General features: G+C 34.3%; 3 protein-coding genes across 4 annotated transcripts; all 3 read right to left on the minus strand.

Annotated features, from left to right (window-relative positions):
• Positions 1-221: 221 nt before the first annotated feature.
• On the minus strand, positions 222-728 carry LOC132601321 (uncharacterized). The gene has a single exon (XM_060314422.1). It carries the CDS (start codon positions 726-728, stop codon positions 222-224), a length of 507 nt encoding a protein of 168 aa, XP_060170405.1.
• Positions 729-16,511: 15,783 nt separating this feature from the next.
• LOC132601322 (RNA-binding KH domain-containing protein PEPPER-like) lies at positions 16,512-22,520 on the minus strand. Its single transcript, XM_060314423.1, has 6 exons — positions 22,370-22,520; positions 22,135-22,283; positions 21,966-22,047; positions 21,692-21,756; positions 19,693-19,885; positions 16,512-16,555 (listed from the first exon to the last, which is right to left on the minus strand). Exons 1-6 carry the CDS (start codon positions 22,518-22,520, stop codon positions 16,512-16,514), a joined length of 684 nt encoding a protein of 227 aa, XP_060170406.1.
• Positions 18,691-27,984, minus strand: LOC132603204 (pentatricopeptide repeat-containing protein At3g14730-like). 2 transcript variants are annotated; one of them, XM_060316144.1, is made up of 7 exons: positions 25,200-27,984; positions 23,501-23,576; positions 22,370-22,633; positions 22,233-22,283; positions 21,692-22,047; positions 19,693-19,885; positions 18,691-19,336 (listed from the first exon to the last, which is right to left on the minus strand). In XM_060316144.1, exon 1 carries the CDS (start codon positions 27,230-27,232, stop codon positions 25,316-25,318), a length of 1,917 nt encoding a protein of 638 aa, XP_060172127.1. In that variant the 5' UTR covers positions 27,233-27,984; the 3' UTR covers positions 18,691-19,336; positions 19,693-19,885; positions 21,692-22,047; positions 22,233-22,283; positions 22,370-22,633; positions 23,501-23,576; positions 25,200-25,315. The 2 variants fall into 2 exon arrangements, with proteins under 2 accessions (XP_060172127.1, XP_060172126.1); XM_060316143.1 differs by having other exon boundaries at positions 22,370-22,722.
• Between the last annotated feature and the right edge of the window lie 11 nt (positions 27,985-27,995).

The raw sequence follows: 27,995 nt of genomic DNA on the forward strand, positions 1-27,995 counted from the left end.
TTTTGTGTACTATTCTTACTTTTGAAAGTATAAATAGCCTTGTCATTATATTTTTTTCCTCCTTTTTCATTTCTGCTTCCCCCTTTTGGAAAATCCTTCTTACCCTTCTCATGATCCTCCTTGTCGAGTTCTTGATCATTGTCATCAACCTTCTGTTTCCTTGTTTTACTTCTTTGCCTGCTTCTACTTCTTCTACTATTGTTCTCCTCACTGTTTTGGTTTTACTCTTTGTTACTACTATGTGTCCTGGATTGTAAATATTGTTGCTCATCCCTCTCTTGATTTTCACCTTGGGTCTGTTCAGTTTGGTCATTCTGCTCGCAATTTAACTCCACAAATAGTTCAATGGACTTCATATTGTTGCTTTCCATTAGTAGGATATCAGAAGTTTCACCCCCTACTTCTCTATTTCTTTTGCTCTGCACTTCCTCATTGTTGTTGTTTTTCTGTTCATCCTCCCCTTCTTCCTTGTTCTCCAGTTCAGTTGATTCTCCACTATTAGCACCTTTTTCATGTTTCTTTTGTTCTTTCTCTTTTTTTCCATCTTTTTTGCTATTCTTTTGACTATCTTTCTCATAGTTGTCACCTTTAGTAGCTTGGTTTTCCATACCATTCTTCTCCCCTTCCTCATGTGTGCCTAGCTCCTCATCTATAGTCTTCCTTTTTTTCCTAGTAATGTTCTGCGGCAATGCAGCTGACAGCAGCACAACATTTTTCTTTTTTGGCATTCTTTTTTCTTTGTACTTCTTCTTTTTTGTTCCTTTTTTCATATTCCTTCTTTGTTGTGTTGTACCAGCTGTAAACTGTATCTTTTTCTCCTACTGATTCACCTCTTCTTTGTTCTCACTCTCTTGATGTTGATCATTGTCTTTTGCATGGTTCTTTCCCGCAGTCTTTTCACCTTTCTCTTCATTCTCACCTTTGTTTCCATTACCCTTCTCTTTCTCCTCCTCCTTTGTTCCCTTTTCGTTTGTTTCTGTTTTATCAATATTTGGATTCCCATACACCTATTTTTCTTCATTATTCTTTTGCTCCACCCTCCTACATTGTAGGACAGAATGCCCCAAGATCTTACAGTTAGTGAAAATTTAGGAGGGTTTTCATATTCTAGTTTTTGTGTGAACCCTTTTCTTGGACAAGTCTCATCCTCAGATCCTATCCAGATAGAATTCAATTTAGGCTTGGTCAAGTCAATCTCTACTCTCACTTTTGCCATGCTAGGCCTTGTTCTATTCTCAGTAGCTAAATCCAACATTAAAGGGGTTCCTAGTGGTGCAACAATCTGCTTGATGTAATGCCATGAGTGGCAATGGAATGGCAGTTCCGGTACCCATATTGGGACAATCGGGGAATCTTCCTCCGGTCTAAAATCCGCTGACCACTTCTCCAACCACATCACCTGCCCTTCAATTTCGATCGACCTCTTATACCCAACCGTTTTACAATCGATCTCATTTTCAAAATCTAAGAAAACAGTACGATAATCGAAAACCCCAATTTGGACCTTACCTCGAACTGTAATCTTCTCTGAGAATCTGGTTCTGATCTTATCCATTTAAGGTCGAGTCTTAATAAATTTGCCCACAAGGGTAAGTTTACATTCTTCCGCCATGACTCCATAGAATTCCCTTGTTTTGAATAGCACAACCGTCTTCCCGTCGTGATTTGCATATAGAGCTTTCACATCAGGGTTTCCATGCTTTTTGTTAGGGATTAGAGTAGGATTGGTTTGAATTACTTTGGCATAATTTTCTTTTCCATGAATTGATTTGTTTTCATTACTCGCAGTGGCCAGAGGATTGTGATTCTCAGTCGGACGCGCCATTTCCGGCCTCGTCGGAGTCCCCATGGGACTGAGCGTGAGCTTACGCGCCGAGAATTGTGGGGAAAAGTGACCGTTATTAGAAAAACATTCTTATTTGTACGGAGAGTATTTGTATATCAAATGGAGCAGATAAATTAATATATGCATGAAATAAATAAAATATTGGCGAAAAAAACTTAGAAAAGTGAGAAAACCATGCTTGAAATCTAACATAAACGGTGCCTTCATCAGTAGAGTAAGAAGAAAAAGATTAGAGAGGGTGGGGGGTAGGGGGGATCTGGTGGGTGGAGAAAAAGGCGGAGTTTTACTGTGGCCGGAGAAAGAGAAGTGGGACCCATAGTATACTTTTAAAAAAATAATCACCCTCACATGCCATGTCATACGTGTATCTCACCCACAACATAAAGTTTAACAAAGTATTACAGAGCCTAGCTAGAAGAGTACTCCTTCCGTCTCATAATAAGCGTCACTTTAACCAATTTTGTTTTGTCCCATAATAGTGTCACCTTAGGATACCAATGCATATATTGACTAGTTTTTTTCATTTTTGCTCTTGGAGAAAAAATGACAAGTTTCTTTATTCAAGGCTAAAAATTGGATTCACAATGTCAAATTTTGAGTTTCACGTGAAAATGAAAATTTTGGCCTATGGAAGATAGGATTAGTAGGAGGCAAAAGAAGTAGTAGTACTCTAAATGATGATGGTTGGATTCCAATATCAAAAGATGAACTACTTATGCATTCTCTAATCATCAAGAGGAAAAAAGTAATTTTTTTTTTACATAAGGGTAATTTGTAAACTTTACACTTCATCATTAATTTCTTAATATGCGTATTTTTTACTAAGATAATACTTATTATGGGACGGAGGAAGTAACTTTCAACTATGGCTCCAATAGGACTTGCTCATTCTTTCTTTCTCCTGTATAAGAAGTGGGAGCGAGCTGTTGAAGCAGCCATCACTTCGTTGACATGCCAGCTTCTTTTAAGGGTAATTTTGGAACTTCAAGATATGTATGCCTTAAAATGTTGTACTTGATGCCTTATCACTTGTTCACGTGGGCATTACTTTGCTATACACTAGGTTCACTTGTCCCCAGACCTCACGTTGTGAGATTTTACTGGGTTGTTATTGTTGTTGTAGGTCCACTTCTATTTTGAACTTCACACACTGACTTTGCAACATCCGAAGTTCTGCATCATGACCATGTGGGTCCCGCATTGATGTCTCAATTTGACATTTCTCACTCTGTTTCGTTTTTTTTTTTTTAAGTAGTATGTACTCCCTCCGTCCCATAATAAATGTCACCTTGGTCAAATTTTTTGATCTCATAATAAGTGTCACTTTAGGAAATCAAGACATAAATTGACTAGATTTTTCAAATTCTACCCTTAGATAATAAAGTAACATCTAGATGATGATTGAAAAAGCCACATAGTAACTTGGTATTATTGGATTCTCAATGTCAAAAGATTTGCTTCTTGTGCATGCTCTAATCAAAAGGTAAAAGTAATTTATTTTTATTATATAGGAGTAATTTAATAAACTTTATATTACATTATTGATTTCTTAATATGCGTTTTTTTTTTACTAAAATGACACTTATTATGAAATGAGAGTACTAATTTTGTATTAAGCTTTCCAGATTATTTCTGAAATCATTGCAGTGAGTAGCTGAATCAGGCATGTCTTCTCTCCAGTCGAGGGCAATTCGGTCACGATGCTTTTCCTAAATTGTGCTAACGCCTGATGATGTGTCCTAAGCTACTGAATCTTCACTGTGGACCCCACTTACCACTCAAGCTTTACACTTTCTTTAACAGGAGTGTGCAATCCGTTTACACTACTTACGACGCTTCATTATTAAAATCTAGTAGCTTTTCAATATAGAATTTTAAACAATTTTAACTACAAAAAATCTCTCTTTGATAATTCTATAATTCAAATGTTAATTTTTATTAAAAGAATATAGTATGACCACATATTTATATGTTACGATTTTATTATCTCTTACAGAAACATCAACGCACGTGCAATGATCAGAAGATAAAATAGTTACTACAGAGACCAGAAAAACGCCCAATTTACAATATAAGTGCCATGGGGGTAGAACATAGCTTTCAATAGTTGTACCATAAACTTCATAATTTGTACAGGAAATGAATGTTCGTATCATAAGCTATATAACTTGTACACTTTATCCAACTATTTTTATATCATGCGTAGACATATGTCATAATACTTAATATTTATTATCTTCTCATGTATAGACGTATGCACTTAAATTTTAATTTTCCAACACATTTATTTTTTTCGTGCACTTTTACTTAGACGTATGCAGTTCAATTTTAATTCTCGTTCACAAATTTATTTTCTCCGTGCACTTTTACTTGTTCACTTTTGACTTTTCACGTTCTTGCTGAATATTTATTCTCTTCTCATGTATACATGTATGCACTCCAATTTTAATTTTCCGACACATGTTTATTTCCCCCATGTACTTTTATTTGTGTACTTTTGACTTTTCATGTTATTTAAGAATTAATAAATGAAGTACTCCCTCCATCCCATATTAGTTGGCCACATTACTTGGCTTTTCACGTTCTTTAAAAATTAATAAATGAAGTACTCCCTTCGTCTCATATTACTTGGCCACATTACTATACTTGACTTCTCACATTCTTTAAGAATTAATAAAAATGAAGTACTCCCTTCGTCCCACATTACTTGGACACATTACTAAAAAAATATATTTTTCTATTATATATAAGCATGGAGGAGGGACGAACACCGCTCCTCCAGCATGTACCATGAGCTTCACAAATTGTACACACAATGAATGTTTGTACCATAAGCTATATAACTTGTACACTTTATCCAACTATTTTTATATCCTACGTAGACATATGTCATAATATTTAATATTTATTCTCTTCTCACGTATAGACGTATGCACTTCAAATTTAATACTCCGACACATTTATTTCCTCTGCTCACTTTTGACTTTTCGTGTTCTAGCTGAATATTTATTCTCTTTTCATGCATAGACATACGTAGTTCAATTTTAATTCTCCTACATAAATTTATTTCCTCCGTGCACTTTAATTTTTCACTTTTGACTTTTCACATTTTTTAAGAATTAATAAATCTCACGTAAATATATATCATAGTACTGAATATTTATTCTCTTTTCTATTGACGAACACCGCTCCTCCAACTTGTACCACGAGCTTCACAAATTGTACAGGCAATGAACGTTTGTACCATAAACTAGATAACTTGTACATTTTATCCAATTATTTTTATATCCCACGTAGACATATGTCATATTACTTAATATTTATTCTCTTCTCATGTATAGACGCATGCACTTCAATTTTAATTCTCAGTCACATTTATTTCCTCTGTGCACTTTTACTTGTTCACTTTTGACTTTTCGTGTTCTTGCTGAATATTTATTCTCTTCCCATACATAGATATATGCAGTTCAATTTTAATTCTCCTACACAAATTTATTTCCTCCGTGCACTTTAATTTGTTCACTTTTGATAATACTGAATATTTATTCTCTTCTCATGTATACACGTATGCATTTCAATTTTAATTCTCCGACGCATATTTATTTCCTCCGTGAACTTTTACTTGTTCACTTTTCACTTTTTTGCTAAACATTTATTCTCTTCTCATGCATATATCCATAACTTTTGATACAAATTTGCATTGCTATTGTTCGTTCTCTTTTCACGTTTAAAGTATTGAGAAAGAGGGAAAACGAGGATAAAAGTCACTCCTCCTTATCACGTTCTTTAAGAATTAATAAATGAAGTATATATTTCATATTTATTGATGTGTAGTTTCAATAGCCTTAAAAAATGATTTGAAAATAAGTAATTAATATAAAGAGTAAAATAAGACGAAAATTCCTTTCTCTTGATATGTTAACTTAGACAATTACTTTTATCCCCATTTTCCTTCTTTGTCAATGCTTTACTTATCTTACTCTCCTTTGCATTCTCTGATTATTATTTCTTTACATTTATAAAATGTATTGTGTCACGACCCGACTAGGGGCCGCGACGGGTACCCAGGGCTAACCACCGAGCACCACTCGTGTTATTACTTCTTGGGCTTATTAACAATCAATTATCCAATTCATGCTCGATTTATAAAAATAAATCGTTTCATTTAGAACAAAATACTTTTATACACATGAGCTCTTAGGCTAGCAAAACAATTCATATATACATATACATGCATAAAGATCCTGCCATAAAACCATACGACCCACATCGAGTATCTACGAGCCTCTATGAGATGACATCTACAATTGTACACAAAAGGATCATCATAGGCACCTCCGGGACAATGGGAAGTCAAGAAGGGGTTTGAGAGTGATAAATGTAGGAAGGGTTGAGGTTTAAGGAGGGTTTAGATTTCAAAATCATTATTTTCCTCAGACACAAAACAGTTCTCTACTTGGCACTCGTGGAACTGCGGATGTCCGGTTTAGGACATTTTAGTACTAGTTGTCATTGGCACTTGGCGCAGCATAATTCTAAATTTTTCTCGGGTATTTCGCGTTTAACTTGACATAAAAATATTACAGAAAGTATGCCGAGCAAGGATATGCAGCAGGGACAAAATTAAAGACCACATCTATCAAGGATAAAAATTAAAGACACCATTGCGTTTGAAGGACAATTCGTGCAAACTTGTTAGTACTACTAGTGCTGTTTACCGTCGGGCAATTTGCACGATTGCCTTTCTTTAGGGGTGTCTTTAATTTTGTCTTCGCCTAAAATATTCCGAGATTTTGGGTTCGAATCCCGGCTTAGTCATAAAAATAAAATAAAACTCGCAAGGCAAGATTTCGCGAAAAGCCTACCTTATGCGGAAGACCAACCTTAAGACATAACTAAAAATCTGCCGGATATATAAGGCCAACTTTTAGTTATGCCACATAAGTAACTTTAGTTATGCCTTAAGATAAATTTTGCCGCATAAAGCAAACTTTTTGCATAGTCTTGCCTTGCGAATTTCATTTTTTTTGACCGAAGACCCGAGAACCTTAGAAAATTTTCGGCCACCTTCAAAAATTAAGACCAGTGCCTTTGAAGGACAATCCGCGCAAAAAATTGTTTTCCGTCCCAAGTACGGCCTAGTGCTAACACCAAAAGGGTTTCATAAGAACCACTTCAAATACTCAATAAGAAAATAAACTGTAGACTTGTTTGAGCAAAGTCAGAGTTATACCCTTAAAAGAGTTTCATGGTCATTTCAAATTAGGGATTAAGCCAAAAAGTTACTATTAGTAATGTAAAGTTTAGAGCTTCACAGTCAAAATTTAAAAATATCGTTAGAAAGCAATTAAATTTTACCGGTGAACTACAATTAAAGTTTAACTTCGAATATAAAGTGCTTTATATCCTAAACCTTCTTTTCAGTGTCAAACGCTTCAACTTTTGTATCAAAATAAATGATATGCACATGTCAAATTACAAGAATTAAACATTATTTGGAGGAATATAAAAAAAAAGAAGTGATTATTGTTGTAAATATTAGTAACGGATATCCATTTAATATACTTGAAAACCATGAATAACTTGGTGACCAAGTATTCATGGCTTCCAAGCTATTATCATGTTTTTTGCCACCATTTTCCTCCTATAAATAGGAGGTCCATTAGATGAATTGAATGACAATAAAATATCTCTCTCTCTCCCCCCCCCCCCCCCCCCACCCCCCAACTTCTTTGGCTATATCTCTTGTGTCATGTACTTTTAATATTATTTTATAACTCGTTATCAGCACGAGATTCTACCTTGAACACTTATTTTAAAAAGATTAAGTGTTGCAAACCTACGGAAAAAGCAAAATATGCCAGGTAGTATCTTTCTTTTTATATTCACTTAGAGACCTTGTTTGAGTAGCTTACTTGATATGCTACTGCCGTTTAACAGGATAAATATCTCAAAAGGTCATTAAACTTTAAGAAACTATGTAGTAAAATAATTAAATTTTGCTACATATTAATAAAATCACTCAACTTTGGCATGTTATCTCATAAAATCACTCAATTACATATGTCATTAAAAAATATGACATGACATGTGTCATGTAAACGTGGGCCCCACAATAAAATAAAATAAATCTATATCTTTATACCCACACCCATTCACCAACCCTTCATCCAAATCCACAATAAAATAAAATAAATCCATCTCTTTAGATGGGCGAATTCATAATTTAAACATCGTAAATTATAAAATGAGAAAGTGAATTTTGAAATATATAAATATGTATTTATTAAACTTGTTTTTTCACAAACATATAAATCAACGTTCAAAGCATTGGATTTTTATCGAACCTGCAAGTCCTTGATTAAATCCGACTGTGTCTATGAGTCAACATTTGTTATAATCAGTGGGGCTAATAACTCTTTGTTTTAGATGAAAAAACAACTTATTTTGATTAAATACATTGCCTGTATTCCCAATACTTCAAAGTCATATCGTCACTATTTTGCATCCTCTCCTCTTGGTTTTTGGCGGACTAGCTATGTGCAATTTTAAGTTGTTCTTTTTTTTTTCTCTCTTTTTTTGTTTTTTCTCTTTTCATGTTTATCGGTTTCACTATTAACGAATTTTATTGGTGTTAAAATTAATGTAGATTAATTATGAAACTCTCGCCATCAAGATCTATATACATATTTGTTCAATTTTGTACTGACATTATGTCTTAGTTACACGGATGATTTGTTGTACCATAAGATAGATTATTGTCGTGCCCTTACAAACTTCAAGCACTAAAATAGTTTAAAATTGTTTTAATTTCAATGAATCAGCTGTGATTAGTGCTCTTCTTTTTTGTTTCAAAATTGTTATGTGTTGCTTAAATAATTTAGCATTTGAGTCGATGCTTTCACATGGAACTTTTGAAACCTACAAGAAGTTCTCCTTTTTCATAATCTTTTTTTACACCGTGCTGTACTTAATTAGACACTTGTCAAAACAAATAAAGTGTCTTTTATTTGTGTGTGTGTGAGAGAGAGAGATCAAAGTGATATTTTTCACTTATACTTCTCACAATATAAACTAAGTGAACTTTTTAACATTCTTAATTATCTTATGTGAAAAATTTACAGTTTATGGTACTTTTTTACAGTTTTTTGTATAAATAAATCTTAATTTCAATATTTTATAATATTCATTGTCTATTATTGTGGAAAAATGGGTTTTGGATGAAGGGTTGGTGAGTAGGTGTGGGTATAAAGATATGAATTTATTTTATTTTATTGTGAGGCCCACGTCTACATGGCACAAAATAATTAATTAATATTGTCATGTCAAATTCTTTTAATGACATATGTAGTTGAGTGATTTTATGAGATAATAGGCCAAAGTTGAGTGATCTTATTGATATGTAGCAAAGTTCAATGACTTTACTACATAGTTTCTCAAAGTTCAATGACCTTTTGAGATATTTACCCCCGTTTAACAAAAACAGATTAAGATACGCATATTTGCGGCCATCAAAGTTTGCTATTCTAATCAATTTTCAAGTCTCTTTTAAAACTTTGGCATCTATTTTGCCATAAGCAAAATTGCTTTACGGAAAAGAAGTGTTTCTTGAAACTTCTCCAAGTCATATAAGGACTTTTGATGTGAAGAACAGTAATCGTTTTTCCTGTTATAACAAGTATTAGGTTCCTATGTGTTTTAATATTAAGAAACACCAAAGTAAGTACTTGTTACATATGTATTAATTAGACAGAGAAGTTGGCTTACTATTTCCTTTCTATGTTAACCAATATTTCGACTTGTTTTTCCTTATCCATGTATGAATATATATGGTGGAAAGGAGAATCACTCCAGGAGAGCATTAAGGCATGAGCACTTCCTTGCCTTACGCTTGGAATTGAAATCAAGACAAAAGTTCTTGGACGTAGGATGTGGAATTGAAAAACAGTAGAGAAATTGCTTGATTCAGCTCTACATCAATTACAAGTCTCACAATAATGAATATCAAATATCCAGGGGACAGGTAATGATTTTGATTATTGAATAACCGAAACTTAATTGATTCACTTGGTGGGTCGTGCCTAAAATTGTTCCCGAAGCAATCTAATGAGATGGCTTAATTATGATATTAATTTCATATTCGTTAAATGGCTAAGAATGAGATTTTACAAGAAATATAGGATCTCCAGAAGTGATAATATTTTCCAAGTCTCATTATGATTAAATTCATTTATGTCTATAACCACCGGAAGTGGTAATATTTTCATGGGCTTGTTGTAATTACAACTGAAGATGTGTTAGGGAAAAATTCTCTACATCATATGTATGTCTCGATTTGCTCCTGAAGTAGCAATATCTTAAAAAGGTTCAAAGCTATCCCGATTTGATATGCTTATGGCACGTTCAAATAATTATAATTCATTCCTGAAGAATGTAAACTTTTGAAAAAGGTTACAAATACATATCCATTTTCTGAAGTGAATGTGTCAGTATGTAGTAAAGCTTAGAAAAATGGGCGTGCGTTTAGTTATCGATATATCACAACTCATCTCTAGAAGAGATAGAATAACTAAAAGGAAATATTCTAAATATTCGATGATTTACTCTAAAGTAGTAAACTCAAAAATTTGCTCCCCGAGTAGCAAACTGTGAATTCTACTCCTGAAGTAGTAGAACTCTGAAGTTTACTCCTGAAGTAGTAAATAACTCTAAAATCTACTCCCGAAGTAGTAGAACTTTGAAACTTACTCTTAAAGGAGTAAGACTATAAATTTTACTCTCAAAGTAGTAAATCTTTAAACTTTACTCCCGAAGTAGTAAAACATTAAACTTTACTCCTGAAGTAGTAAAACTTTAAGCTTTATTCCCGAAGTGGTAAAACTTGAAAGGTTACTCTCGAAGCATTAAAACTCTGAAACTTTACTCCTGAAGCAGAAAGAATTAACAAAATATCTGAGAAATACTCTAAAGCAATGTCTTCTTGTGTTTGAGCAAAATAACGAGCTATTGATGAGCGTCGTATTTCAAGCACATTTGAATAATCAGGTTTCATTCCCCAAAGTGAATGAACAAATACCACAACTTATCTCCTGGAGAGATAAAATACAAGGAATGTATATGTTATTTTTGTGGTATGAAATTAAGACATAGCAACATGTATCAGTCGTACGTAGAAACATCTTGAATAATTTTATTAACGTATCATTGTAAAGAAAAAGGAAGCAAAGTAAAATGCTTTCTACTATAACCACATTGATACATTATGGTTAGTTATTATTGATTTTCTTGAAGGAAATAACAATTAATGTATCTTTTATGAAGGATGTGATTATTATGTGGTTGACGCTTAGATACAAAATATTCAGTTAATGATGAATCTCCCTGAAGGAGATGTTTGAAATATTGAAGTTTAGAGTTCAATGTTTCTTTCGTGACACCAGTAGTATCTAACCAAATTTTCTTCTTGGTACCAGAAGCATCTAAAAAATATATGGTAATAGAAATTAATGATCAAAGGCTCCAAAAGAGTTAATTATTTATTTACAACTATCATGACACTAGCAGTGTCCAAATAATATCTGATTATGATAAATAAATTAAAGTCTCTTGAAGATGTTACACATGATAATACCATTCATCGTAGATCGTAATTGGTACGATCGGAACACTGTAGTGGACCTGAAGTTTACTAACAATAAAAATGGTTATCATATTGAGACTAAAAATGATTGGAATATTAAATATCTTCAAGTTACTACAGGTAAGAAGTACATATGTAAAATGTTACCCGAGCATGATGAGATCACATACCATTATAAACCAGAAGTTTATTGATATACAATTTCATGCAATAGTAAACCAGAAGTTTATTAAAATAAATAGCACTCGTCATGGTAAACTTGAAGTACGGGTACAGATAAATTTGCCAGTTGACAAGACCATTTGGTCGTCCTGATTTAAATCTGATGTGCTAATTGAGTATTAAAAACATATTGAAGAACTAGAAGATTCTTCAAGAATTTGTTTGTGTTGCTTGTTCTAATGATAAGTTGATTACACCAGCTTATGTTAGGACTGAATCCCTGAAATTCTGAAAAATATAAAATTTGAATGTGGGCCCCTTCACCTGCAATGTGATGTCTTAAATAGATGCATGTATGAGACGGTCACATGTATGTTTATTATCAACTAGCAGTTTGACATTTATGAAGTTGCTTGCTGAAAATAATTGAGTTGCAAGCACAATTTTCAGAATATGTAATCAAGACAATCATCTAGATAATGTTGGTTTATATCTAAGCTGATTTGGCATTAGATGCCTCCATAATATAGCTAAAACATTGCTTATGAGAACAGAGCTTCAGATTGGTCTGAGATATGATATATTGCATATAACAGCACTTGTATGCTTCAGATCAATAAATTTTGAAAAACTATCCCCTCATATTTGGTTCAGGGTCAGGAACTAGATATTTTCATCTTATAGCGTTTGATGTACGGTATATGATTAATGGATATACCATGATGCACACAGATGGATTTTCCCAAAGAAAATGGTGATATATGTCACTAACATAAGGGGGAAAGAATAAGCAGCTAAGAAATATATTGTGAATTATCATCAGTATGTTCCTCAGATAATTCAAGTCAAATGCTGGAAGCATATGCTGACCCAACTATTTCATATTTCATCAGCAAAATGCTCCTAAAGTCCCTGAAGGACAGAGTCTACATCATGCATGGAGCATGTTAGACCAATCGGTTTCAAATATAATAATCTTTGAAAAAGGGAGGAGCAAATGATCATAATAAGGAGGCAACGTGCTCTTGAAGAGCTACGACATAACACTTCATAAACCTTATGAAAGGTTCAGGTACCTGAAAATAATGAAGTGATGAGATTTCAGTAAGTTATGTCGAATTGCGAACCGATACAAATGATATATCGTCGACGATATCTTTGATACTATATAGCGTGCAATATAGTATAAGGCTGTGAGGATCAAAATTCTACGTCTCTTAAAGCATGTTGACATAGAAATAATTAGCAAGTGAAATGATGCATCTTGGTAAGCAATTGGACCTGTAGTCCACACATCAGACATCAGAAGATGTCACAATTTATATTGATGGAAGTTGTCACAGCCTATATGGCTTATTTGAAAAAAATTATATGAAAATTTCTGAAGGATTCAAAATGCCTGAAGCATATACAAATTCCTGGGAAACTTGTTTATAATCCTTAAATGGATTAAATGAATCAAGGTTGATATACTGAAATCGCCTTAATGTATATTCATTGACGAATGGTACAAATATACTATGTTTACCCTTGTCTCTTTATGATAGTCAAAATCTTTCATATGAATATTGTTGGAGCTCTTGAAGAGTTTACAAAAGCAGTACATTATCTGCTGAAAGAATTTGAAATAAGAAAATTGAATTGGTCCTGAAGTACCATATCTTTATGCAATTGATGCATTTATATATCTTGATATAACACTACTAAAAACTTAGCAAAATTCGACGGACAAAAAACCGACGGACTGCGTCGCTTTGAAAAAATGATTTCTATTTTTTTTTAATTAAAAAACCGACGGACAACGTCGGTTTTTTCCACAAAATTTTTTGAAATTATATTTCCGCCAAATTTTTTTTACAAAAACCGACGTCCCACGTAGGTTTTATTAAAAAAAAATAATTAATTAATTTTTTAAAAATATATTAAATAATTTATAATTCATTTTGTTTTGTAAAATATTAATAAACGATTTTTTTTTAAAGAAATCGACGGACTACGTCGGTTTTTAATTATTTATTTTTTTATCAAAGGCTGGTCAACATTTTAAAAAACCGACGGACCGCGTTGGTTCTTCCGTCCTGTTGGTTCTTCCGTCCTGTTTTTGTTTTTTTAACAAGATGATAGAAACGAGTTTGGCATATCATTTTCCATCTTCCTCAAAAAAAACCCACTTCTCTCTAAAATAAAAAACCCTAACCCACCGCCTACCCCCCTCTGCCCACGCCCGCCACCTACTGCTAGCTGCCGCCCACCCGCCACTACCTACGCAGCCCAACCCCACCTACCCCAGCCCCGTTTTTAACAATTGTAATTTGAGGTAGTTTCTTTTAAATTAGGGCTTTTAAAATTCTTTCAATTTTAGTTTTATTTGTAGATTTTAGGCCTAATGTTAGTCTATTTAGCTTTGTTAAACATCATTTGTAATGTTATTAATGTTGAACTTGTGAAAAAATGTAAACTTTATTTGACTAGTTTACTTTTCATTTTTTTTTTTAGCTTGAGATTGTGCTATATTTTATGTTCATTGTCAATGTATTTGTGTTAGCTTAGTTATCATTGTTTGTAATATTATTGATGTTGAATTCGTGCAAAAATGTATACTTTATTTGACTAATTTTTTTTTTTTGTTGGGATTGTGCTTTTTGTTAGAATCCATAAGTTAGTAGAATTTTTATTGAGCATTCAAAATTAGAATTGGTTGAGATTGTGCTTTTCAAAGTTAGAATTGTTAAGTTATAGTATTTCTATAACCTCAAAACTAAAGTGTAGACTTTATTTGACTAGATTTACTTTTCAATTTTTGAAATTGGTTGGGATTGTGCTTTTCAAAGTTATATTAAAGTTAGAATTCATAAGTTATTAAAGTTATAATTGTTATTGAGAATTCAAAGTTAGAATTGGTTAGGATTACGCTTTTCAAGTTTAGAATGTTAAGTTATAATATTTCTATAACCTCAAAACTAAAATGTAGACTTTATTTGGCTAGATTTACTTTTCAATTTTTAGAATTGGTTGGGATTGTGCTTTTCAAAATTATATTGAAGTTATAATCCATAAGTTGTTAAAGTTAGAATCCATAAGTTGTTAAAGTTAGAATTGTTATTGAGAATTGAAAGTTAGAGTTAGTTGGTGTTGTGCTTTCTTAAATTATTGTTAAATTTGTGAAAAAATGTAAACTTTATTTGACTAGTTTACTTTTCATATATATATATATATATATATATATATATATATATATATATATTTGCTTGAGATTGTGCTATTTTTTATGTTCATTGTCAATGTATTTGTGTTAGCTTAGTTAGAATTGGTTGGGATTGTGCTTTTTCAAGTTATATTAAAGTTAGAATCCATAAGTTATTAAAGTTAGAATTGTTATTGCGAATTCAAAGTTAGAATTGATTGTGATTGTGCTTTTCAAAGTTAGAATTGTTAAGTCATAATATTTCTATAACCTCTAAACTAAAATGTAGACTTTATTTAACTAGATTTACTTTTCAATTTTTAGAATTAAAGTTAGAATCCATAAGTTATTAAAGTTAGAATTGTTATTGAGAATTGAAAGTTAGAATTAGTTGAGACTGTGCTTTTAAAAATTATATTAAAGTTAGAATCCATAAGTTATTAAAGTTAGAATTGCTATTGAGAATTCAAAGTTATAATTGGTTGGGATTGTGCTTTTAAAAATTATTGATGTTGAATTTGTGAAAAAATGTAAACTTTATTTGACTAGTTTACTTTTCATAAACTTTATATATATATATATGCTTGAGATTGTGCTATTTTTTATGTTCATTGTCAATGTATTTGTGTTAGCTTAGTTAGAATTGGTTGGGATTGTGCTTTTCCAAGTTATATTAAAGTTAGAATCCATAAGTTGTTAAAGTTAGAATTGTTATTGAGAATTCAAAGTTAGAATTGGCTGTGATTGTGCTTTTCAAAGTTAGAATTGTTAAATCATAATATTTCTATAACCTCAAAACTAAAATGTAGACTTTATTTGGCTAGATTTATTTTCAATTTTTAGAATTGGTTGGGATTGTGCTTTTCAAAGTTATATTGAAGTTATAATCATAAGTTGTTAAAGTTAGAATCCATAAGTTATTAAAGTTAGAATTGTTATTGAGAATTGAAAGTTAGAATTGGTTGGCATTGTGCTTTTAAAAGTTATATTAAAGTTAGAATCCATAAGTTATTAAAGTTAGATTTGTTATTGAGAATTCAAAGTTAGAATGGGTTGGGATTGTGCTTTTAAAAGTTATATTAAAGTTAGAATCCATAAGTTATTAAAGTTAGAATTGTTATTGAGAATTCAAAGTTAGAATTGGTTGGGATTGTGTTTTCTTAAGTTATATTTTAAGTTAGAATTCTTAAGTTAAAATATATTTCTATAACCTCAATAATTTGTGGGTATATTTTTGTAAATGGATCGTATGTGGGTGTATAATATAAATAATAGTGATCGTGTGGGTGTACTCGATGAATTTGTTGGCAAGTTTACACACATGCAATGTCACTTCACCCTTTTTAAAATGAAGGGGTAATTAGATGTGCTTGTTCTCGTTTCCGGTGTAAGAAGTATTTGAAACCGGAAGCGGTTAGGGTTCATTTATATAGTCGTGGGGCTTATGTTTTAGTTTGGATTTCATAATGGACTTATGTTTTATGCTTTATGGACTTATGTTAAAACTATGTAGAACTAGTTAATGGTACTTTTGGTTGGACATTTAAATATTTTTGAACTTTGAAGGTCTATTTAGATAGTATTTAATGTGTTTAGATAGTGTTTGATGTGTTTGATTGTTACTTATAGTGATTTTATGTGTTGTAGCTCTTTTAGAATTGATTTGGAGCATTTTAATGCTAGTTTTGAGCAGCTTTTGGTAATGGTTTTTGAGCAGGTGTGGCTGCAGAAAATGCAGCAATTGCATGCAGGAAATTTTTCAGAAAACCAACGCAGTCCATCGCTTTTCTAGAAATTAATTTTGGAAATTTTTCAGAAAACCGACTCAGTCCGTCGATTTTCTGGAAATTAATTCTTAAAATTTTCAAGATAACCGACGGACAGAAAACCGACACAGTGTCGGTTTTTTATTTAAAATAAAAAATAAAAATAAAAAACTGACGCACTGCATCGGTTTTTTCATAAAATTTATATTTTTTTATTAAGATAAAAAATCAGAAATTAAAAAAACTGACTCAGTCCGTCGATTTTTTTAATTTTTTTAAATTATTGGATAAAAACCGACGGACCACGTAAGCGACACAGTCCGTCTCAAAAAACTGACGCGGTCCCTCAGTTTTCAAAAAGCGAGGCGATGTAAACCGACGGACCGTAAAGGGTCGGTTTCCCGTCGATTTCATTGAAAAAACCGATGCGGTCCGTCGATTTTTTTTGGTCGGTTTTTGGCAGTTTTTTAGTAGTGTAACTACGAGCATGATATAATTTACTCCTATATGGAGATGTTGAAATAAGATCAATTGCATACTGCTAATGAAAGTGTGGCATGCATGTGTTTATCCTAACAAATATGGTCAAGTGTTTTGGATAGACAGGACATTCATCTGATCGACATAAGAGTTCGATCCAAATATGTCATCTCTTTCCATGAAGGATTTCTGTCAAACCATGTTGTTTTACATGACAGTCGAATTATAAAAAGACAACAACGGTTTATGAAGCAAGTCAAGAAAGTACTTGACAATGATGTAACTCTATCTAAGGAATGAAGATGTAGATGATCAACTAGTTCGTCAAATGCTCATTTGACAGATCTGATCACAAAGGCTCTACCAACCTCAACATATGATAAGTTGGTATACAAGATCGGAGTACATTATCTTCAATAATGGTGATATTAATGTGCAACAAATCCGTTCAAGTGACAATCCTGCAAATTTGCTCACTAAATCTTTGCCAACTTCAACTCTTAAGAAGATGATATTCAAGATTGGAATACGAAGACTCCGACATCTGAATTTTAGTCTTCGTCAGGGGGAGTGAAATACGTGTTGTACTCTTTTTCCCTTAACCAAAGTTTTGTCCCATTGAGTTTTCTTTGTAAGATTTTTAGTGAGGCAGCTCTCAAAGCGTATTACTAGATATGTGTACTCTTTTGCCTTCATTAAGACTTTTTCCCATAGGGTTTTTCCTAATAAGATTTTAACGAGGCGCATCATCTATTAATGGACATTCAAGGGGGAGTGTTGTAAATATTAGTAATGGATATTCATTTAATATACTTGAAAACCATGAATAACTTGGTGACCAAGTATTCATGGCCTCCAAGCTATTATCATGTTTTTGGCCACCATTTTCCTCCTATAATAGGAGGTTCATTAGATGAATTGAATGACAATAAAATCTCTCTCTCTCTCTCTCTCTCTCTCTCTCTCTCTCCCAACTTCTTTGACTATATCTCTTGTGTCGTGTACTTTTAATATTATTTTATAACAATTATATGCTTTGTGTACATGTCCTCTTTTTTTTTGTCCACTTTTGTTATTGAGTGGTTACGCTAAAGGTCTTAAAGCAATGATCATCATCAACTCTCGAGATTTATATTGATAAATAATTTTCCACATTTATTGCTTCACAAAATAAACTTACTTCCAAAACAATAGTGAATTTTACCGCCTTTTTGGGGGGGTCATATGTTGCAGAAGGACCATAACATTTGAAAGTAAGTTTAGGCATTCAAATGAAAAGCTCCAAGACTGCTAACTGATTAAATGCAAAAGGCATATGAAAGTGCTATTGAAGGAACCAAACAAAAGAAAACTATTTCAAGGGTTTATTTAACAGCCATGTAAATTATCAAGATTTTTCTCATGTCCTCCCCCAAAATTTGAGCTTATTGAAGAAAAAGCTCTCAGTAAGAAGCGTTTCAGTAGACCTATTAGCGCGATTTCTGATAAGTCAAGTACTCTCAAGTTAATAAATTCCGAATACCGGACATGTAAAAGAAAGAAAAAGAAAAAAAAAGAATCAGAGAGCATAGCGTCTGCCTTTTCCTAAGATCAAAATATCCACTCCCACTCAGGCGAGGCAATTGCAACTGATCATTTTTTGTGAAGTGGCAAGTTGCAATATCATTTTACAAAACAAAGGTTAAAAAAAAAAAAAAAACTAAAGATAATACTTTGAGAAAGAGTAGGGATCTAGTAGCTCAGTGGCTACCCACATTGTAATCCCCTCCCCATTTCCCCTTTCCCTACCCCCTATGTAATAAAAACAATTTTTTTTAAAAAAAAAAAAAAATACTCAGAGAACCATACAGCACTTGACCATATTACACTTACAAAATTCAATGGTATCATATCGACACACATGTAAGACTACAAGCTATGGTGAGCTACTGAAAAGCTATCAATACATTGCTGTAATCGACATCAGATTAACAAAGCATCGTCAACCACATGCAGTTGCTTTAGTGTTTGCTCTGGCACCAAACAGGATGGGAAGTATTGAGTGCTAAGACTCGGCCTATTCTGTTCATGACCTGTAACTATTGTACGCTCCTCCTGCACCGAATGATGATCCATAGCCACTGCCATATTGCTGTCCGCCGTATGAAGATGAGGGGTAGGACCCACTGCCTAGGTTAGAGTAAGAAGACTGCCTCGAGCCTGTATCTAACTGGCCATAACTGCTCGGAAGTGATTCTTTGTGGCCACCCCATAAATTCCTATAATGAGGATTCATTCATCAGTTGCTTTGCAATTCGGAAGAATACTGTGGAACCCCTCAATTGCATATTATTTAGAAATTATTACATATTTACTCCGCTCCAAAAAATAATCGCCAGTTAATGTATATGCGTTGTATACTAAGTATAAATATACATATGATATACATAGCCAGTGTATAGGTTTTGTATATTTTGGCTAGCGCCCGTAATTAATTTTGGTCAACGGGCCAAAAATGCAAAAAGCCCTATTATTTACAGGTTTTAAATGCATGCATAAAATATGTGTGGAGTATTTACATATCAATTTGATGTCTTTTTGATATTTTCTTCATAAAGAGGAAATTGAGATTTACCTGCATAAGTTGCTGGGCTGTCTGAACTTGTGATGACGACCCTTTTATTTCCACCGTGATGTAAGCCCCTGCTTTCTTGAACTGTAAGAATGGCACCACTAGTACGTCGTATATAAGCAATATTAGCTCCCCCAATGCCAATGATATCTTTTGCCAAAGCTAGTGGTATTTTCATTTGAACGGTTTGGGAAATCTGGAAGGAAAAACAAGATAAGGTCACCAAAGAATAGTATATTGTTTTTGACATAACAGAGTAGCATTTCACACATTGAAGAAAACTTGAATTTAGCATAAGTAGCCGGTAGAGAGTAATTATGATTTTACAGATCTAGGCTTTTTAGACCAGAAAACATATGCAACTAATCACAACTTACGACCCCAGTTAAGACAACATACTACTACATATACTCAACTTATAATGATTGGAAAGTGTAGCAAAGAAAATTACTAATTTGCTAGCAATTCATCCTTCCGAATAAAACCATAAAAGTCACCATCAGTGTGTATTTATCTTTTGGATTGTAAAAATGTCACTATTCATCTTATTAGTTTAAGTAGGCGTTTCGCCAAATCAAATATTTTCACTTTATTTGGAACTTTGAAGTTAGATTTTTTTTTTTTTACATGGGAACCCGAGTTGTGTTTGGTTATAGGTTTTGAAAAGAATATGTGGTTGTTTGAATGACTTAACTTGAGTTTGCTTATTTTGAACAAGAATTACAAAAAAATCACCGGAAAGAAAAAGGGTGCTAAGAATAATTTCCCAAGAAAGTAAAACAACAGAAGTAGAAAAAAAAGTGCATATTATAATAAACATGGAAAGGAATCTATTCACAAAAAGAAGCTATGTCGATGCAAACATCCAAGACATTATCAGTTTATCTTTTTTTTTCTTTTCTCTTTATTTTTTTTATTTTTATTTTTTTAAAATAATCGTGATGAGAGGTAGGGTAGAGAGGTTGTTACCAATAGACCCTCGGCTCAAAAAATCGTTTTTCAGAACACGTTTGAAGATAAGATGAAAGAGAAAGATTACTTTCCTACAAAAACTTTAATGTTTCGCTTTACTTTCAACACTTCACACAAACTAAAATAATGAGTTAACTTGAGTTCTTTTCTTTTTACTTTGACGAACAATTACTAAAAGATCACTGCAAAGAAAGATGGTGCTGAGATTCTTTTCCCTAGAAAGTCAATAGCAATTGCGCGCTGTACAAAGATAAGCGCTTATTTGTACAGCGCTTATCATTATAAACACGGAGAGGAATCTATTCAAATAAAAGAGCTACAGGAATGCAAATGTTCAGGACTTCATCAATTTAGCTAGAATTGGCACCACATGGGAAATCGAAAGTTGCTATAACAATGACCGGAAACACAATGCTCAGGGGAGAAGAGGGACTCACTGCCTGACTTTACTACCCCGACAAAAAGGAAGAAAAGAGGACCTCTTGAAAAAGCGATTGAAAATTCAATGATCAACAGAGGTACTTATACTTGGACAAGATGCCATAAAGAAAAGACCAGATTAGGATTCTTTTGGAACAGAAATTTGATGTCCAAAGGAAGAATCTAATATCCACACACTAATACCACAACGAAAAAAGACAACAAAAGATTTTGAAAACTGTTTTTTTTTTTGAAAAGTCGCCAAAGAGCCAGTGCCACAGGCCCACAGGAAAAGTCACCGAAAAAAGTGAGAGATAAGAATAACTTATTAAAAGCAAATACTAATTAAGTCTCCATAAAAATTTTATAAACTATAGGAGGTCACGGGTTCGAGCCGTGGAAACAGCCTCTTGCAGAAATGCAAGGTAAGGCTGCGTACAATAGACCCTTGTGGTCCGGCCCTTCCCCGGACCCCGCACATAGCGGGAGCTTAGTGTACCGGGCTGCCCTTTTTTAAAAATTGTATAAACTATCATACCATGTGTATGTTTTCGGTTAAAAACATACACAACAGCTCCATAATGTAAAGTCAAATGCTAAAGCCACAAACCTGAGTAATAACAGAATTCCCAACACGACCACCACCTGAAGTGCGAGTTCCAGAAAGTGCAGGATCTTGTCCATACAATGAAAGTCAGGTCTTTCCCATACAGTGAAAGTCCAGCAGGATGATAGTGTGAGTCCAGCTGGCTTTCGCGTTCAGAAAATTGAGAATCCCTCTTTTGTTGGAGGTGGATAATCACTAAGTCCTTGTCGACGAGGATAATCACCAAGTCCTTGTCGCGGAGGATAATCACCAAGTCCTTGTCACGGAGGATAATCACCAAGTTCTGCTCGTGAGGTGCTAAGCATCGTCCTCTCGGACCAAGGCTCAGATTCACGCTCCTGAACGGCAGGTGCATTGTACTGCGGAAAGAACAAGGTTAACAAGGATAAGCACATCAAAGAACATTGATATCCTAACACTGACAAAAGAAACAGACATAAACCTACGCTCTTTTCAAACAAAGGAAGAACGCTATGATCCACCAAGAACTTTCGGAGGTGCCCAATCACTGATTCTAAAGCTTTAAGAAACTTAAGAGCTTCACCTTGAATTTCCACAACTTTCTCATCCGGAGTCGCATAGATTGACATCTCATCTGCGTACATAGATTAAAGAAAACCCTAGTAACTTACTAATTCTAGTAACCAAAGCAGTAATAGAATAAAGACTGCAAAGAAATACCATTGGAAAGAACTCGAATGGAGGCACCAGTGTTTTGCTGGATAGGCTTGATTAAAGACCCTTGCTTTCCTATTAAGTTCACAGCTTGTGTTGATGCTACAAGCAGTCTGATGGAGCAGAATGCAGCCCCAGCCCACAGGTAAGTCGCCATCACCTTCACCTTCAGACAGTCCACTGACACGTTTGAATATTCTTATTACAGCATCCATCACAGGGGATAATGCTGCCTCGGGTTCTTCTTTCCCCGATATTAGATTATGGAGACTGTCATAAAGACTACTTTATCAAAGAGAGGGCAGAACAGAATAAGGAGGTCGGAAGCCTTCACAACAGCAAATGTTGAATAATGATAGCTGGAAGGAATGATAGCCAATGAAGCATCTTAAGAGTGAGAAACGAAGAATAAAATGCAAACTTCACAAGAAAATAATTAACAATCACCTTTACCCTTTCAATTAGTCCTATTACAGGGGATAGACAGTAATTTTTAAATCTAAAACCTACGTCTGTCACACATATCTTCAACCCCTTAATTGTTCCACACCACTAGCCCCTTAAAGTAATAAAGAGAAAACACAAAAGGTCAATAATTCTTTTTTTAACAAGTACAAAAGGTCAATAATTCTTTTTTTAACAAGTACAAAAGGTCAATAAATCCTTTTTTAATAAGTACAAAAGATCAATGCGCACCCGAAGGGTAGCGGCTGCGGGTTCCCATGTCATCAAAAAAAAAAATCAATAATCTTTCTTGTAGCTCAAGCGGCATCCCAAATATGCTGCAAGAAACCGATTTCTTTTGAGCTTGGAACTAATTTATGGTGGTACATATGTAAGATATGTAAGAATTTGTTTCATGCGCAAAAGTTCAGTCATCTCCTTAAAACCAAGCTGTATTCCATGTCATGACACGTGTTTGCACTAAACAAGTCATGACAGAACTTTTGGTACTCCTATGTGAAGACTTGTTATTCCTTTTTTTGAAAACTCAATACTTCTTGAAGTCGGAAGGGATAATTAGAAGGAAGCAAGACTCTGAGGTGATGGTCCAGTAGTACCAGCTGCTTGTACCACAAAAACGCCAGCTTTTACTGCTGACAGCAAGGCCATGTCTATCGGATTAAAGAAACTCACCAAACCAGGAGGACGTCTGTTTGGAGTGATTGATAAATTGATTATGTCCGACTATGTCCACACCATCCTGGGCTACCTATAAATTGTAAACAGACAAGTATCAGCACTGAGGAATTATATTTTTCAGTTTTCTCTTTTTCTTCTGTGAAATAGCAGTAAATGCGTCCTAAACATGACGGAAAAATGAATAAACTTGACCTGCTTTCCATTCTATTCTAGTCCCAAATATTAGACCTATTTCTGTAAATTAAACTTTTTTCACCTTCCAACAATTCAAATCTAAACTAGTAGTATATGCTACTCCTACTATTTTATGGTACTGTAACTTGATGTGACATTTTCCCAACATCCGCAGTATTTCTTTCTCCTTTCCCAACCTTCTCTTTATTCTTTTCCTTTGAAAGTTCTCCACTCTCAATGAAAATCTACTTGTCTGCACATTTCCATTCAGGCCCACAAGATACATATAGAAATAGCTTATAGAAGGGATGGAAAAAAACTAATGCATAAGTTGATTGCAAAACTACACTAAGTTATTAGTGATGAATAGCTACATTGTTGGAAGCTCATCTGCATGTAAAGGGTATCACCTCTGAGGTTGATCTTGGTAAATCAAACATGAAAATAAAAATTAACTTTAGATTTGTTACTGTGAATGGAGAGCCATTTCACTAGCATTTCCAAAAGTTATGTCCAGCTACAATAACGGGGATCCCATAGTTCCCTGCCGCAATAGGAGTTGTATGCCTGTTAATTAGAAAACTCAAGGCACTTGGTTGCAGATGCTATTTTCAGTAACTTAAAGTTTGCTGTAAAGACAACTGAATTCTCAAACATAACAAATGATGATATCAAGAAAGGTTCAAATCAAGCAAGGTCCTTTCTTTTCTTTCCATTGCTTATCTCTTTTCTGTGTGATTTTTGGAACCTTGAAAATCAAAGCCTGGCTGTTCAATTACAAATTATTAATCAGGAAAAAGAATTTGATATCAGCAAGGTTTCATTACGACTAACAAAAGAAGAAATTTACATATCCTAAAAGAGGCATCAGAGAGGCCTTGATCAAAAAGTGCTAATCTGGGTAGGCCTACAAGTTTCCTCCTTTTTTTTTTAAATTGATAAAGTAGGCCTGAGATCCCCGCAAGGGTGGCTCAGTTGGTTGAGCATGGGGCTTTCATAATGGAGGTCTCAAGTTCGAAACCCCCTGCCTATGACAGCAGGGGATTTGCCTTTTAGGTCGAGCTCATCGCACGGGGGGCTTGCCTAGTGCGGGTTACCTCTCTTGTGTGGTTTGCGAGCTATTGCACAGGAGCTGGGTTTACCCTGCGCTCTGCGGGTTCGCATGTCGTCAAAAAAAAAAAAAAAAAAAAAGTGGGCCTAAGATACGGTCAGTGAGGATTCATGGAGCCAACACTTGTTTGAAACTGGGGCGTACTTGTTTTTGTTATTATTTATAAAGTAGGACTAAAGTTTCATATCATTGTCATGTATGTATTCGAAGATGAAGGCAGTTACTAAAGTTGAACAACAGAATTTTGGGGTTACCACAATTTTAACTTTGGCTAAGATATTATTTTAGAGGTTTAAGCAAAAGTTCCGGTTGCAAGATCCGGATGGAAATCTACAGTGCACATGGGACTTGAATATCAAAAAAAATAAAAATACTGTAACTTATGCTCCAGAAGTGAAGAAAACATACTTTTCATTTTTCATAGCACACAGATAACTCGGGCTGTTTTCACAGCATCAGCATAAATATTTCAATCAGTTCTTCAGGAATCTTCATCTAGGACGATGGAAAATAAGTCTGGAATTTCATGGACTGCTTTCCAAGGCATCAGATTCTGGTGTATAACCATGCTCACACAATCGAGCAGTTAAAGAATTCAATCCAGCATAAATAAGGTTGCCTTCGGGATGTGACTTATCAGCAGTGATAAAGACATGGACACCATTATGAAGTTCAATCCAACTGCAACCAGGTGTCTTCCTTACATTTTGTAGCTTCATTGCATCTCGTACCTCTAATACCTCTTCATAGCGACCAGTCTGTCCATAAACATTTGATAATATGACATAACTTCCACAATGCTCTGGTTCAAGATCAAGTACCTGATTAGCAGCAACCTCAGCTAGATCGGAATTACCATGGAGACGGCAGGCAGCCAAGAATGCTCTCCATACTACAGAATTGGCCTTAATGGGCATTGTTAATAACAACTCATAAGCAGCTTCAAGCTGCCCAGCACGACCTAGCATGTCAATCACAGAGGTGTAATGTTCAATAGAAGGCACCACGCCATACTTCGGCTGCATTTGTGCAAGAAATTCTCTCCCCTGTTTCACAAGACCTGAATGGCTGCAAGCTGACAAAACCCCAACAAATGTGACATCATCAGGCCTCAATTCTGCCTTACTACACATATCAGAAAACAATTCTAACACCTTGACGCCAAATCCGTGCATGCCATACCCCTTAATCATAATGTTCCACGACGCTACATCTTTGAAATTCATCGTATCAAAGATCAGCTGAGCTTCACGCATGCTTCCACATTTGGCATACATGTCCAAAATTGCATTGTCAATGTAAGTATCATTGTATTCTTTGTCAGCGGCATCTTTCCTCAGACCGTTAACTATCATGTATGCATGCATCTCCCTACCATGCCTCAATGCAGCTAAATGAGCACAAGCAGGAAGTGTAGTGGTGACAGACACCAAATCAGGACGAACTCCAGTGGACAACATCCTTTTGAAAACCCTCAGTGTTCCGTCGTGATCACCACATTGTTCATGCACACAAATTATCGAGTTCCATGAAAATATATCCTTATCATCCATCATCTCGAAAACCTCGAAAGCATCAGCAACACAACTACATTTACCATACATGTCTATTAGTGCATTTGAAATAGCAACCCCCAAATCAAATCCCATTTTTATCACAAACCCATGTATCACCTTTCCATTATAAAATTCCCCATAATTTGCCAGAGCTGAAAGTATGCCCGTTATGCTAAACTTGTTCGGAACAACCCCATCCTCAATCATCCACCTAAAAACCATCAAAGCACTACCAAACTCACCCGTTTGTGCATAGCCATTTATCATGGCATTCCAGAGCACAACATCTTCCCTCTCCGGTAAATCCTCAAACACATCTAACGCAAAATCCACCAACCCATACATCAAATAACTATGCAACAACGCACTACCGATGAACAAATCATCCTCTAGCCCGAGTTTAAAAACTAACGCGTGAATCTTTTTCACATCTACTTCATTTCTACAAGCCTTAAGCACACAAGGGAAAGTGAATTTATCAGGCATGACACCAACAACCCTCATTTGGAAATAGAATTCAAAAACTCTTTTAGGCAAGTCATTGGCAATTAACCCTGCTATTATAGCATTATAAGCAAACATATTATGATCAAGTGGTGAAGTAAAGAATACCGATAACGCATTGGATATCGAGTTGCATTTCGAGTACATGTTAATAAGGCTAGTGGTAGGCATTGGAGATAAATTCAAATGGCCACATCTAAGCATGTGGCAATGAATTTGTTTCCCTCCTATGATGTTTTTTTCATTAGCACTTGATTGAAGTGATACAATTAAAGTCTTGATATCAAAAGACTTGTAAGCAATGGATGAAAAATTGACTGAATATTGGCATTTTGCTTTAAATATTGACAAAGATTTCATAAGGAAGGTCCTTTGGCTCATTTAGGAGTGAAAAAGAAAAGATATAATGCTCAAAAACACACCTGAAGTGTCACATTTTTTGAGTTTCCCACCTGAAGCATCAGGTGTCTGCGTTTCCTACCTGAATTATCAGGTGTTCGCGTTTCCTACCCGAATTATCAGGTGTTTGCATTTCCTAGCTCAACTATCACCAACTAATTATCAAAACACGCCTATAATTATAGATCACCCCAAACACAGAAAATTATGATAGACCCTCGGCTCATAAGGTAGAGATGTTTGTTTCCGATAGACCCTCGGCTCAACGATGCAGTGCCAAAAAAAAGGTTAAACGGAAAAGGGAAATGCATACAACAGTCAGCTCTACACTACAGACCACCCCAAACACCAGAAAATTATGCAAACATGGGTATTGAATTTATTAATTTTCTGTATACCCTTTTTGTATCTCAACCTATTTTTCTATATATGTATATGTATATGTAATTAGTGAGAAACTAACATTTTTTTTCCAGTGAAACTCTTGATATATTTTAAGGAAACCCAAAAACTATGATGTTTTAATTAGTCAAGAGAGTGAGGGGGGAAAGGAAAAAAAAAAAATCAAAATGGGTGTTGAATACTAGTACTTGCCATTGATTTGAAGGAATGAATATAATGAATTGACTTTCGTTGTTTGCTAATGGGAAGTCAAGAAGGGGCTTGGGAGTGATAAATGTAGGAAGAGTTTTGAGGTTTAAGGAAGGTTTAGATATCAAAATCTTTAATTTTTATCCCTCAAATT

This window comes from Lycium barbarum, chromosome 7, assembly GCF_019175385.1.
Source record: "Lycium barbarum isolate Lr01 chromosome 7, ASM1917538v2, whole genome shotgun sequence".
Lineage (NCBI taxonomy): Eukaryota > Viridiplantae > Streptophyta > Magnoliopsida > Solanales > Solanaceae > Lycium > Lycium barbarum.